This window comes from Halichoeres trimaculatus, unplaced genomic scaffold (assembly GCF_033239565.1).
Source record: "Halichoeres trimaculatus isolate MK-OKI-2021-1 unplaced genomic scaffold, fHalTri1.1 fHalTri1_scaffold_11, whole genome shotgun sequence".
NCBI classification, from domain to species: domain Eukaryota; kingdom Metazoa; phylum Chordata; class Actinopteri; order Labriformes; family Labridae; genus Halichoeres; species Halichoeres trimaculatus.
In genome coordinates this window covers 16,787,012-16,800,403 of record NW_027437189.1, presented here as the reverse complement: position 1 = coordinate 16,800,403, position 13,392 = coordinate 16,787,012, and the positions used below count along the sequence as shown (strand labels likewise).

General features: G+C 45.6%; 1 protein-coding gene across 1 annotated transcript; it reads left to right on the top strand.

Annotated features, from left to right (window-relative positions):
* Positions 1-651: 651 nt before the first annotated feature.
* Positions 652-12,982, top strand: slco4a1 (solute carrier organic anion transporter family, member 4A1). The gene is made up of 12 exons (XM_074682447.1): positions 652-791; positions 4,568-5,697; positions 6,581-6,671; positions 7,303-7,424; positions 7,493-7,604; positions 7,866-8,020; positions 8,403-8,724; positions 8,794-8,956; positions 9,063-9,238; positions 9,699-9,763; positions 9,921-10,069; positions 10,428-12,982. Exons 2-12 carry the CDS (start codon positions 4,875-4,877, stop codon positions 10,608-10,610), a joined length of 2,361 nt encoding a protein of 786 aa, XP_074538548.1. The 5' UTR covers positions 652-791; positions 4,568-4,874; the 3' UTR covers positions 10,611-12,982.
* Positions 12,983-13,392: the final 410 nt, after the last annotated feature.

The window sequence follows — 13,392 nt, the reverse complement described above, 5'->3', positions numbered from 1 at the left end:
AAATTATCCTGCTTACTGGGCTAGATAAAGTCCTTAAAATACTAAAAATCTTATATGTTTATCTCAGATCTCAGAGCAACATTGTTTTTTTTTCCAACTTGGTTGAAAATGAGAAAAAAATGGGAAAAAAAGGTGTTTTCTACCACATTCTTCCTGAATCAAATTTTCAGATGTGTTGTAACATGGAATAGCCCATTGAATAAGAAGGGAGGGGGAGTACCCATGACCATCATTAAAAATTTAGCTTTTTAATGTATTTTGAAGCATGTGAAATAAGATTTGGAAAAAAGAAATGCTTTCAATTGAAGAGAACTTCATAAATCAGTTTTTAAAAGATGCTTTGGGGGCCCCTGGGAATCTTGGGGCCCCAGGCAACTGCCTGGGTTTGCCGAATTGTAGCTACGCCCCTGAGTCCAACCTCTGAGGGCAAACAACTCAGCAGAAAGTCTAAGAAATTATACAGCTCTGGTTCCAGCGTCCTCACAGCCTCTGCTCTGTTTTATTTCATTATGAACCAGCCAGATTTCAGGCTTTGCTTTATCAGGCAGCGTCGAGCTGTTTTTTCTTTCTTCACGGTCTCAGATATGAGCTGCATGTCTGATAGTGGCACTGATGGCCCTGCATACAGAGCTCACAGAGCGCTCACAGCTCCCCCTCGTTTTCTGTGTCTCTCTCCCTCCCTCTCTGTGTCTAACCTGCAGCGGTTCAGTCTGAGCCTCACTGATCATCAGGATTTCGAGGAAGAGCACCATGATGAGGAGGAAGAGGAAGACAGATGAAGCTGTGTGAGGGTAAGACGGTCTTTTTATGTGCATGTGTATGTGAGGGTGTCTACGTGTTTCTGCTATTGCTAGGTGTGTGAGAGTGTGTCTCTACTGTTGCTGGGTGTGTAAGTGAATGATGCGGCTGCTGGTCTTCATCATCATGTCTGACACACGGTGCTCCGCGTGTTTACAGCCTCCTCTTCATCCTCATCCTCTCTGTGACAAAGAGCTGCATTCATCCTCATCCTACATGCAGACTGTGGTCCAGGTTTAGGTCTGTGCTCAGTCAGACAAAGACCTGAGACAGACGACTGGCTGCAGTGTGTGTTTGTGTGTGTGTGTGTGTGTGTGTTTGTGTGTGTGTGTGTGTGTGTGTGTGTGTGTGTGTGTGTGTGTGTGTGTGTGTGTGTGTGTGTGTGTGTGTGTGTGTGTGTGTGGTTAAACCACAGAAAAACAGGACACACACTTCGATTGAACTGAGTGTCTAATGTGCGTCTGATCATTTACTTATGTCACACTGTGTGTGTGTGTGTGTGTGTGTGTGTGTGTGTGTGTGTGTGTGTGTGTGTGTGTGTGTGTGTGTGTTCAGTGTTATAAGAAACCTGTAAAAAAAAAAACCTTCCCTAGCAGTGTTCATAGTAAGAGCAGACCGATACCATACCAAGAAGTCTCTTGGAGTCGGTTAATCTCTCTCTCTGTGAGATTGCATGATCTACTTCCTGTCACATGATATCTTCTCACAATGACCTAAAGATGCTTTCACGCACACACTTAAACACATGTGCACGTGCACACCTGGAGTCTGTCTACACACACACACACACACACACACACACACACACACACACACACACACACACACAAGCCAAAATGCTCACACACAGGGTCTGTCTCCAGCAAGTGTTTTTACCTGAGTTACTTTAAGTTCTATCACATGAAGGGGGCGGGTTTGGCACGATCTGACCCATCACAGACAGCAGTTTACTGTCAGCACATCGTCATATGTACCCCCAAGCAGATGAGATTACAGAAACATGAAGTTAAACTATTAGTCCAAACAAACATAAATACAGCTGAGTTTGGGTCTACTACTCAACATTTTGTTCCAAAACCCTCTGGATCTTTAAGAACTGCAGAATGACCATCTTGCTGCATCCAACCCTAGCAGCTATGGGTGCTGCAAGAGGCCTTGCTTACACTGCTCAAAAATCTCACCGTGTTCAACAAGAGAAAGCTTTTTAGTCTTTGCCATCAGGAGGTCATGACAGTGTGAATACCTGACAGGAAATGACATTGGATCCACATTTTGTGCAGATATTGGCTTTTAAAGGGTTCAGGTCTCAAATTTTTGATCAGCTGATGAGCAGCCTATTTTAGTTTAATTATTGTTTGTAATAAATTGTTTTCTCTTTCTTTTTCCTCACTCCTATTTCTACCATGTATTTTGAAGCTCTACTTGGAAACTTCCTAAGATCCAACAATGCAAAATGTCAACCCATGCAATTTTTTAATTATTTTCAAACTCTTAGTCAGGTGTGTATTTCAGTCTCAGCCTGATGAAGTCAAACTGAGCCATTTGAGAGAAAACGTGACTCAGAGTAAAGGACACCTAAAACAAAACCTCACCAAGCTAACCTTTCAGTCTGTAGGGAAATAGGGTCAGTGAAGGCAAAACAGCAGAAACCTCGAACACACCCACTCAAACAGGCCGATCTTTACAGCAGAAATAAACATGCATGCAACAAGCATGTTGTCTGAAGGTCAGCCGGGGTTGTTGTTGTTCTCCAAGCTGCACAACATCATTACTGGGTCACTGCTCATATGTGTGTGTGCGTGTGTGTGTGTGTGTGTGTGTGTGTGTGTGTGTGTGTGTGTGTGTGTGTGTGTGTGTGTGTGTGCTCTGATTACTCAGTGTAGTGGAAGCTGTGGTGCTGTTGTCCAGGGACAGATCGGAGCAGAAATGTGCAGGAAGTGTTTGCTCAAACACTTTGATAGGGAATCATTACTGACACAAAAATGTGATAAACAGAGGGAACCAAAACTTAAAACTTTAACCCACTCTCTGTCATTGTGTACATTAAATCAGTAACAAAAAATATACGAAGAGAAATGTTCATCAGCGTCCTGACTTTCATTGTCTTGACTTTACATTTGAGGGGGCATCCCACTCTTCTCTGCTCCATAAGTGTGCCAGCTCCCAGCAGGCATGATACCTCTACAGTGGTTCAGTTTTTGTGGAAGAATCAGGTCATCAAAGACGGTCTACTGTCCTGCCAGGGCCCGATAACCCTCATGAGGCTCTCAGGCTGCCACAGCTACAAAAGACAGGTGTCAGATACACAGGAACACCTGAACAAAGCTGCTGGAGTTTCAGGGAGGAACCTGTGTGAAACAGCGCAGTCATTTAATCTGAGCAAACTACTGATACAACACACACACAAAAACACACACAATGAGTGTATCCGTGTGTGTATTATTAGTGACCAAGTTTTGTTCTCTGGAAGTTTAAGAAGTCTTTGTGTGATAAGGAAACTCCCCGTCCTAAAGGAACAAAGATCCTGCTGGTAGGACACAGGAGGCAGATACCAGGGCTTTTGAATACGCTTAGACACACACACACACACACACACACACACACACACACACACACACACACACACACACACACACACACACACACACACACACACACACACACACACACACACACACACACACACACACACACACCATATTTCTCTTCCTTCATTTAGTACCCCCTGCTTCCACTAGGTGTGCTCTTTTTCCCTGGGTATGCACTGCTTCCATCTTAGCGTCCGTTGGGTGGGAAACGTGTTAGTTTTTCCACCCCTGCTTATTGTGGATTTATTGTTGGTGAATTGAGCAGTTATTTTGTTTACTTTTATAATGTGTAATGTATTGACATAAAGCATGGTGGACCACAGGTTGAATAGGAGCTGTATTTCAGCAGCTAATGGGATTCTAATAAACTGAACTACATTACAAAGATGACAGGGAATTTTAATTGGACCCAGACCCTGGCTTCTTTTCAGATCTGGTTATTTCTGTGTGCAAGGATCAGATGAATGGAAGCAGCATGGATGAATGGTCTTATTCTCAGCAGCAAACAACTCTGTAGTCAGACCCTAAATTATCTTCATCATTATCATCTTCGTTTTCCTCATCATTTATCATCAATGTCTTCTTACAGCCTGAGTTGTTGATATAAGGCAGGTTGGATCTGTGCTTTCATGTTGTTTTCTCCAAATTCTGAGTCTACCATCTGAATGTGGCAGCAGAAATCTAGACTCTTCAGACCAGGCAACATTTTTCAATCTGCTATAGTCCAGTTTAGTCGTAGCATCAGGGGTTGTCCTTAGCTGACAGCTGAGTGTCGCCCAGTGTGGTCTTCTGCTGCTGTAGCTGGTCTCTGTCAAAGCTGGATGTGTTGTATGTTCCGAGCGGTTGTGTATGAAAATCCCAGGAGATCAGTATTTTGTCGAATACTCAGACCACCAACAGTGCTGCATTCAAAGGCTCAAATCCTCTTTCTTCCTCGTTCTAGTGCTTAACTTCTGCAGCTCATCTTCACCATGACTACATGATGAACTGCTGCTCTGTGATTGGCTGATATGATGTTTGTTGTTAATGTGTGCATGGTGTTTATCCATTTGTTCATATAGGTATATAATAATAGATGCTTTTAGTGTGTTAAGCTAATGCAGGTGTTCCTCCTTTAGTGTATATTCAACAGAGTTAAGTCCAGATCTTTACCTAACTCCTTTCTTTGTTTCTGCTTAAAGAGAATCACGCAGAGTCACCATGATGCTGCCTTTGACACCTGAACTCACCTGTCCAGGTAACCTTTATCAGCTGAGAACAGATCACAGGCTATGTCCAGGACCCTTCAGTGACTGATAGAATCCACATCAGGCTATTGGTGCTGATGCCTATCTGAAATTGGATTAATCTGTGGACCACCACAGCTCACAAACCCCATCAGCAGTACCCCCATGACCCTGATTTGCTGACCCCCCCATTCCTTGGAATCCCCCTCTGATCCTGATTTTCTGGCTACCCTCTGCTCCTTGGACTCTCCCTCAGTGATCGATGCCAGTCCTGCTGAACACGGATGCCTCCTTCAGCTCAAAACAGGAGCTGTTGGACCTGCATGATGGACCTCTCAGTGGAGGTCTCTCTTTGGACTCTCCCAGCCCACCTGGTTCTCAGACCAGCAGCCCGGTAGAATCTGGGCCCCAGAGCCCTAGCAGCCCTGATGGGCCCTTGCGGCCCCACATCTTCACAGGAGCCTCCACTGTGCAAGGTCAGCTATATGGGGGGCTGGGTGGACCTCACCTTGACCTTATGTCAGTGGACTCCGAGCAGCTTTGTGGGTGGGGGGCTGTGACCCCACGGGCGATACAGGTTTTCAATAATCCTCGTTGGGTCTTGATGTTCCTGTGCACAGCCTCCTTCCTGCAGGGGATGATCATAAACGGCTTCATCAACACTGTCATTACCTCCATTGAGCGACGCTTCGACCTGCGCAGCTACCAGGCTGGCCTTGTGGCCAGCTCCTACGACATTGCCGCCTGCCTTTGCCTCGCCTTCGTCAGCTACTTTGGGGGGACGGGGCACAAACCACGCTGGCTGGGCTGGGGGGTCCTGATCATGGCCCTGGGCTCTCTGGTGTTTGCCTTGCCTCACTTCACCTCGCCCCCCTACCAGGTGAGCCTCCCCGAGCGCTCAGGACTCTGCTCCGCCAACCGTTCCATGCCGTGCCGGGATCAGGAGGGGGCAGGGCTTTCCAGCTACCGTTTTGTGTTCATGCTGGGTCAGTTTCTCCACGGGGTGGGGGCCACGCCGCTCTACACGCTGGGAGTCACATATCTGGATGAGAATGTGAAGTCCAACTATGCCCCTGTCTACATAGGTGAGTCAGAGGTTTATCTGTTACAGGGGATGAGAGAGTCATTCCAAGACTTTCTTTGTTTGATGTTCTTTTAAATATTGGTCATATCACTGTACCTCTCCCAGTAGACGGATTGATTTAGTGTGTGTCAGAGAGTGTGCCTGTGTCAGTGTGTGTATGCCAGTGAGTATGTTTACAGGCAGCTTCAGAAATCGGACTATGAGCTTAGTCAGCGCGAGACTTGTCTGTTGGGATACATGTGAACAGCGTAGTCGAACTGAGATCAGACTAAGCATAGCCTGATTGGCACATGTAGGAAATGCGATTGCTACTTGACTGTGGTTGGATTCAGCAGGACTCGGTGTGTCTTGGTTACATCTCAGCGTTGAGCTAAATTGGGTTGCCGGGCTTATACAGTCTATGGCCTCAACACAACAAACAAAAACGCTGGCATTTACATAGGAAGCTACAGCTGCATCCATCTCAGCCATCTCGGTAAGAATTTTGCTTTCTTTTCGGGTGGATTGAAACTTTTAGGATACACACATAGCTTTGCTTATCACAGGACACAGCACTGCCCATCGAAGTGGAGTAAGACATTCTCAACCAGAAATCCGGCTCTCTTTTCTGCATTTGTACTCAAGACAAAACTAGATGCCCTTCTGTGACTTCACCATTGAGCTATGACCCTAGTCAGACCGCTGTGTGCATGTTAACGTACTGATTGAGTGTTTGTGTCTGTCAGACTGTGTGTGTGTGTCAGAGTTTGTGTCCTCACAGACAAACAATGAAAGCTTTCAACATGTAGGAGAGGAAGTCCACCACCTGTGAACAGGAACTGGACATTTCCAGTTTAGACACACCCTGGCTGACTGACTGTTTGTGTGTTTTTGTGTATTCTTAGGGATCTTTTACACAGCGGCCATCCTGGGTCCAGCAGCAGGCTACCTGCTGGGAGGATACTTTCTGAACATTTACTCAGAGATCAGTCTGACGTGAGTCAAAGAAAGAGTTTTTTTTTTATTAAACAACAAATAAAATTAAATTAAATATAAAAATAAACTCCTCCCACTCCCATACCCTTTTTGCTGTGAGTCCTCAGTCATCCAATCACAACACACTTTACTGTGACTACCTGTTGGTGTGTGACTGTAAACATACGGCTCAGGTACAGCTTTCCAGCCCGTTGGAGCAAGGATAGTGTTAGCCATTGGCACATACAACCATGAATGAGTAAACTGTTTTTACATCTCGGCCAATCTAAGCCAACTTCAGAGCCTTTCAAAGCAGCTGCAGAGTGAACTCTATGTTCTATTATTTAACTCCAACACACACGCCCTCTGAGGGACGCTAACCACAGAACGTTGCGAGACTTAACTAAGAATAACTTTAGAATAAAGATCAGTGACACTTTAACCTCCTCACAGCATGACTTCAGTTAGTGTGAGTTTCACTCTGATGATCCTGTTAAACTGTGAACATCAAACTGAACTTTGACTAGTATTGTCAGCTGCCAAAAATATCTGCAGCATCTCATAGAGAAACCCACTGTCTTTTACAGTCTTCTTACTCTGTCTGCCTCTCTTTCTCTGTGTGTATTCATGTGTGTATTTGTGTGTGTGTTAGGACTGAGATGACTCCAGAAAACCCCCTCTGGGTTGGGGCCTGGTGGATTGGGTTTCTGGCTGGGGGGGCAGCAGCTCTGCTGATTGCGTTCCCCATCCTGGGCTTCCCTCGACAGCTTCCAGGTAACTCACCCTGCCAGGTAGCTCATGACTTACATTTCAGCATTTCATAGAAATATCTCCTTCCATAGGCTCTCAAGAGTTGGTGTCCTCAAGAGTCTCTGAAGCCCACCAGCTGAAGGATGGCAGCCACACCACAGCCTCAGACCCTCAGTTTGGAAAATCTGTCAAAGACATGCCCATGTACGTCCAACTGTCACCTGAAAGTTAGCTGGTAGCCGTTGTTATGTGTGGAATGTAAAAGTCAACATGAGAGAGGAAAAGCTTTATTCAAACAGAAAACAGTGCGGATCCAGACTCAGGTATCCCCCTCACTTGTGGGGTCAGATGGATGTGGTATAGAGGGTAACCTGTGGAGCTGGAAACATGGAGGACCCTCACCATTCAGCTAGCTAAAAGACAAGATGAGGTCACTCTCTCCCTGTCTTTCTCTCCCCCCTGCAGGTCTGTCCTGCTCCTCTTAAAGAACCCGACCTTCCTCTTCCTCTGTCTGGCTGGAGCCACTGAGGCCACACTGATTGCTGGCATGTCCACCTTTGGCCCAAAGTTCCTGGAGTCCCAGTTCAGTCTGAGTGCTTCTGAGGCAGCTACCTGGTTTGGTGAGAGGACACACCATGGTTTGTTTCTCTGGTGGCGTGGGGGACATTAAATGTTTGTGATCAAACACTTTTTCAGAAAGGAGGCATGACTTGATTTAGGAATATGAGCAGATATGAGCAGATAATTTGTGTGACCTGTGTAAGACCAAGCAGAGACAGTGTAGAGGGCCTTGTGTTTGTGCAGAATGGGTCTGATGAAACATCCAGTTTTCTGTCTGTTTATCAGCCACAGCCTGATCGCTTCTGGAGTCAGTCTGATTGACAGGTTGGTCATGAGATGGGGTGTGGCCTGTTTCTATCCGGTGATGTTGTGAGGAATGACCAGCTTCCACATATGTAAGGCAGTTGTGATTTGATTAGTGAACATTTCCTCCCCCTCCAGGTTACATGGTGGTCCCAGCAGGAGGAGGAGGCACCTTCCTGGGCGGGTACATAGTGAAAAGGTTAAACCTACGTTGCAGAGGAATCATCAGGTTCTGTATGATGTGTGCAACCATCAGCCTGCTTGCAAACTTCATCTTCCTCATCCACTGCCCCAACATCCCCATGGCCGGGGTCACCACCCCCTACCAATCCGAACCCCAGCCAGACCAGTCTGAATACCTCCAGCACCAGTCCGAACACCAGACAGACCAGTACCAGCACCAGCTGTATCAGTCTGCAGAGCAGAATGAGCAGCTGAGCACACGGAGCAGCAGAAATAGGTGGGCTCAACCCTAACGCTGTTGGTCTTTGTCTTTAACTGAGTCTAATCCTCACCTGTGTCCCCTCAGCTCCTCCCTGCAGGTGTCTCTGTCTGTGGGCTGTAACTCAGAGTGCAGATGTGCCAGTCAGCTCTTTAACCCTGTGTGTGGCGCTGACGGTGTCATGTATTACTCGCCCTGCCACGCCGGCTGCAGCTCCATCAACCACACACTGCAGACGTCAGGCCGACAGGTGAGCACACCGACAGCTGACCACAGCCAGCGCACTATTCTAAATGTTTAACATAACAAGCTGAAGAACATACTGTGCGTGTGACTGTGTGTGTGTGTTTTTACAGGTGTACTCTGGGTGTACCTGTATCATCAGTAATGGTTCGCAGTCACATCATGGCATCGCTCTGGCAGGAAAGTGTAGCAGCTCTTGTCACCATATGCCGGCCTTCCTCTCTCTCTTCTTCATCCTCATCCTCTTCACCTTCCTCTGCAGCATCCCTGCCCTCACTGCCACACTCAGGTGAGTCCTGAGAGACCAACAGATCTTTGAACCCCTCAGGTGGTCAAATGTTAGCCCATAGGTACCAGGCCCCTTCATCCAGCCTGGAAAACATGGGGCACAGCTGCCCTCACATCACCCTCATACAGGATACACCTAAGCCTGGTCCTCAGCTGTCCTCATTCTGCAGAACACATATTTTAAACTACATACAGGTGAAGCTAATGTTGTCACTCTGTTGATTCGCTCTCTCATCTCTGAAGTTTCTGCATGTAAACAAAGACACAAACAGAAAAAGGAAGTCTGAGCAGGAAATTTTCATCACTAACCTCTGGATACACCTAAAGCTGGACACATGATCTGTGCTACAGCAGCTTCTTAATGTCACCAGAAGGTGGCAGTGTGCCATCACAGTGGCATTCAGAGCTGTCCACAGAGGAGGAAATAGACTGAACCTGACTCACCTGTGTGCTCTGTGCAGGTGTGTTCCTGACAGCCAAAGGTCCTTCGGTCTGGGTATCCAGTGGATTGTTGTTCGAACATTCGGTAAGAGATGGTTATCTCTCTGAGATGGTTTGTTCTTTTATTCTGTCTCTGCTGATGATGCATTGGTCTCTGAGTTCAGAGTGTTTCATCTTGATGCAGAGATCCTCTGATTCTGCCGACACATCCATGATGAAATGATCAAACTGTGTCTGTTTAGGAGGTATTCCAGGTCCTATTGCATTTGGCTCGGTGATCGACCTCTCCTGTCTGCTGTGGCAGGACCAGTGTGGTGAGCAGGGCTCCTGTTACCTGTACCACAACTCAGCTATGAGCCGCTACACGCTGATCGCTGGAGTCATCTACAAGGTAATTAAAACATTAAATATTAACCGTGAGCAAGCATCATCTATAATATCTACATTTAAAAACTTTAAGCGTATGTATCTAAAAGGGTGCCAAGCTCCCTAATACTTTTAGTGCACACGCATTACCTCAGGTATCAATCGTTGCACTAACGTCTACCTTAAAGAGAACGTTAAACCTTTTAACAGGAGACAATCCTTTTACCCACACTTCTACTGAACCACATCAACAAAGAAACAGTTCTGCATTTGTGTATCAGGAGTATCGAAATAACATTAACATTATCATTATTACATGAAATTCAGTTTCAGATCGCACCAGACATTGTTCTAATGAAAAATATCATTTGGCCTGTCTCCAGGTGATGGGGATCCTGTTCTTCCTGTTAGCCTCTGTGCTGTACACACCTCCACCTGAGTCTCCAAACAGCAGCTGTGAGAGCACTGATCAGTCAGGAGGAGGAAGGGTAGCAGGACTGAGTAACCTGCCAATCAAAGATCTGCCTGAAGACGGGGTCATTGTCAACCTGCATGCCAGGTTATGACATGACAGTCCTGCCCTTCTGCCAGCCATTTAACCATGACAACACACATACACTCCCACACACTTTTATAGTTTCACTGTGAAATCTGCAGCTTGTTCAGCTCAGAGCATCCCCTTCATCTAACTGTGAGGACAGCTGCAGACAGTGAGGCGCCATAGAGCAGCAGCTCACATCAGTTTGATCTAAAGCACAGGTGAGTCCTTCTGACAGACTCAGACAACAAAGATCACTCACTGACCCACTGGTAAAGATTACATCATGACCGTGTGTGACTGAGAAGGTTACTATACAGAACACTGAGGTTCACCTGCTCTGCTTTAAACTAAAGCATTGAGGAGGAGTGAAAGGAGTTAGGGGAAAAGGTGGAACATGAGGAGGAGCAAGAGGAGGTGAAAGAGAAAGATATCTGGTGTTGAGAGCTGCACCACGCTAGAATATAGTCCAATAACCATCCTTTTATGGAGGTTGACCTGACAACAACTTAACTTTGATGACCTTTGACCTCTGATTGACACAAACTGTTTCATCAGCTGACTGATTTCAGGTGTGTGGAGTAAAACTGTCCGAGATCTAACTCTCAACCAGAGCGCCATTCGACTACGAGTGTGTGTGTGTGTGTGTGTGTGTGTGTGTGTGTGTGTGTGTGTGTGTGTGTGTGTGTGTGTGTGTGTGTGTGTGTGTGTTTCAATTAATAAATTGATTTATCAGTTAAATTATTAATAAAGAGCCAACATGAAGACAAGACACATTCCTAGGTCAGAGAGAGGGTCAGAGAGAGGGTCAGAGGTCATCTACGTCTGCTCACAGGTCAAACGACCTGTTGTGCGCACTGCTGTGTGTTGCCTTGCAGATGTGCATCCCTGTCATCAGCTTGTGTTGCCATAGAGACACAGGTAAAGAAAAATGCAGTTAATGGGTCAGCAGTGCTGTTAAAATATCTCAGTACTGTATGTAAACACTGTGCCACACAGCGCCTCCTACAGACCATCTATGGTTTTATTTACTGTGTCTATGCCCTGCTTTGAAGCCTGGCTCCCTCTACAGGATTTTAAAAATCTTAAAAGATTCTGAAATGGGGTGGTATCACACACATAAGGAGATTCTCTTCTCAAATCTCAAACATACACACACTACAAGATTTGAAATCAATAACCACCACACACTACAGGACTTCATTCCAGATTATCAGACCAAAGAGAGCAACATATGTGATCTATGTCGCAAGGAAGCAAATTCAAACAAAAGCACAAAAAGTGGAGACCAGAGTGATGCTGCTGGCCGTAGCCATTATTGCAGCAAGAAAAGGAAAAAGGAGGCGCACAGCATTTGCGTGCGCAGCTGTCTTCTTGCACGCATGGGGAATAAGTAAAGCTTAACTCAGTCCTCACTCTTTAACTCTGTCGCATTCATTGAGGCCAGTACAGCAGGTTTCATCTTAATACTTTGACATGAAAAAAAATGCAGCTATCATGTCTGCCTGCTCTGTTCTTAATTAACATAATACAAGACACACACACACAGCATGGTGACGTAACATCCACATGCACAGTGCAACCTTTTCCAGAACCGTAAAATACATTGATTAAGGGCGCTATCAAGTGGCAGCATTTGCCAGAAGACTTAACACATCTTGATGAAAAAGTGGTTGGAGAGACGTGGACAACATTTCTTTTCTGATAAATCAAGATTATTTCTGGTCCCTCGTAGGCAGGTTTCTCTGATTGGCTATTGTCATCCTCAGCACAATTGAGTGGTGTAATCACCGTGATAATATCAAAGCTCTGAAAATTATCTCAACAAGTCTGTGAGTTGATTGTGAAGTTTAAGACTGATCCGTCACTCGCTCACACTAGAAGATAATCTGAGCCAAACATCGGGCAAACTTTGTTCCCAACCAGATTTCTCCACTGATTGTCGGGAGGGCTGAATTGGTACCAAATCGGCCCAGGATCTTGTACTGTGAGCCAGGTTTCAATCATCAGCTGTTGTTCATTACCTATTGTTTGTTTGTTCTCTGCTGTTTGTTTATCACCTGCTGGTTGTTCATAACCTGCTGATATCACCTGTTGTTTATTGCCGGCTGTTTGTTTATTACCTGTTTGTTTTTCAGCCCTTCTTTGGTTGTTTATTTCAAATCAGCTCTTGCTTTGTGGTTTTTCTCTAACTGGTGAAAATAGTTTGTGTCTCCTTTTATGGTCAAGTGACCTAAAAAAGGTGACTGTGTCTGTATGAACAGAGTTGATGATGTCATCACCAGGTAAAGGTATAAGTGTATACCTGTCTGTTACATCAGCAGAGATAAAAGGTGTTTATTTTTTATTGTTTTTAGAACTTTTTAAACAAAAAATTAAAACCATTTTATAAACTCTGAACATTGTTGAGTCTTTATCACTAAAAATATGAACCACAAAGACACCATGGTAACTGATACTGAACACCTGACCTGCTCTGGGGCTGGTTACGATGCTGATCAGAGATCAGTTAATAGAAAAATGCACCCACTGACAAATCAGACCCCTCGATCATGGAGCCCTGAGAGCTGTTGTTGAGGAGAGAGAGAAGAGCAGGACACTGTCTTTCTGTCTTCACAGGTGAATAAATGAATGACAGGTATGGATCACACAGGAGGAATGTGGTGTGTGAGGCAGTGACCCATTGATGATGTCTTGCAGCTTAGTGAGCAACAACGACCCCAGCTGACTTCCAGACAACATGCAGCAATACTTCTTTCTGCCGTAAAGATCGGCTTCTTACATAGGTGTGTATGTGGTTTCTGATGCTT

Coding starts and splice junctions, on each gene's coding strand:
- slco4a1 (XM_074682447.1), top strand. CDS start 4,875: ATGCCAGTCCTGCTGAACACGGATGCCTCCTTCAGCTCAAAACAGGAG. Junction 7,425..7,492: donor CTTCCCTCGACAGCTTCCAG/GTAACTCACCCT, acceptor CTCCTTCCATAG/GCTCTCAAGAGTTGGTGTCC. Junction 8,957..9,062: donor TGCAGACGTCAGGCCGACAG/GTGAGCACACCG, acceptor GTGTTTTTACAG/GTGTACTCTGGGTGTACCTG.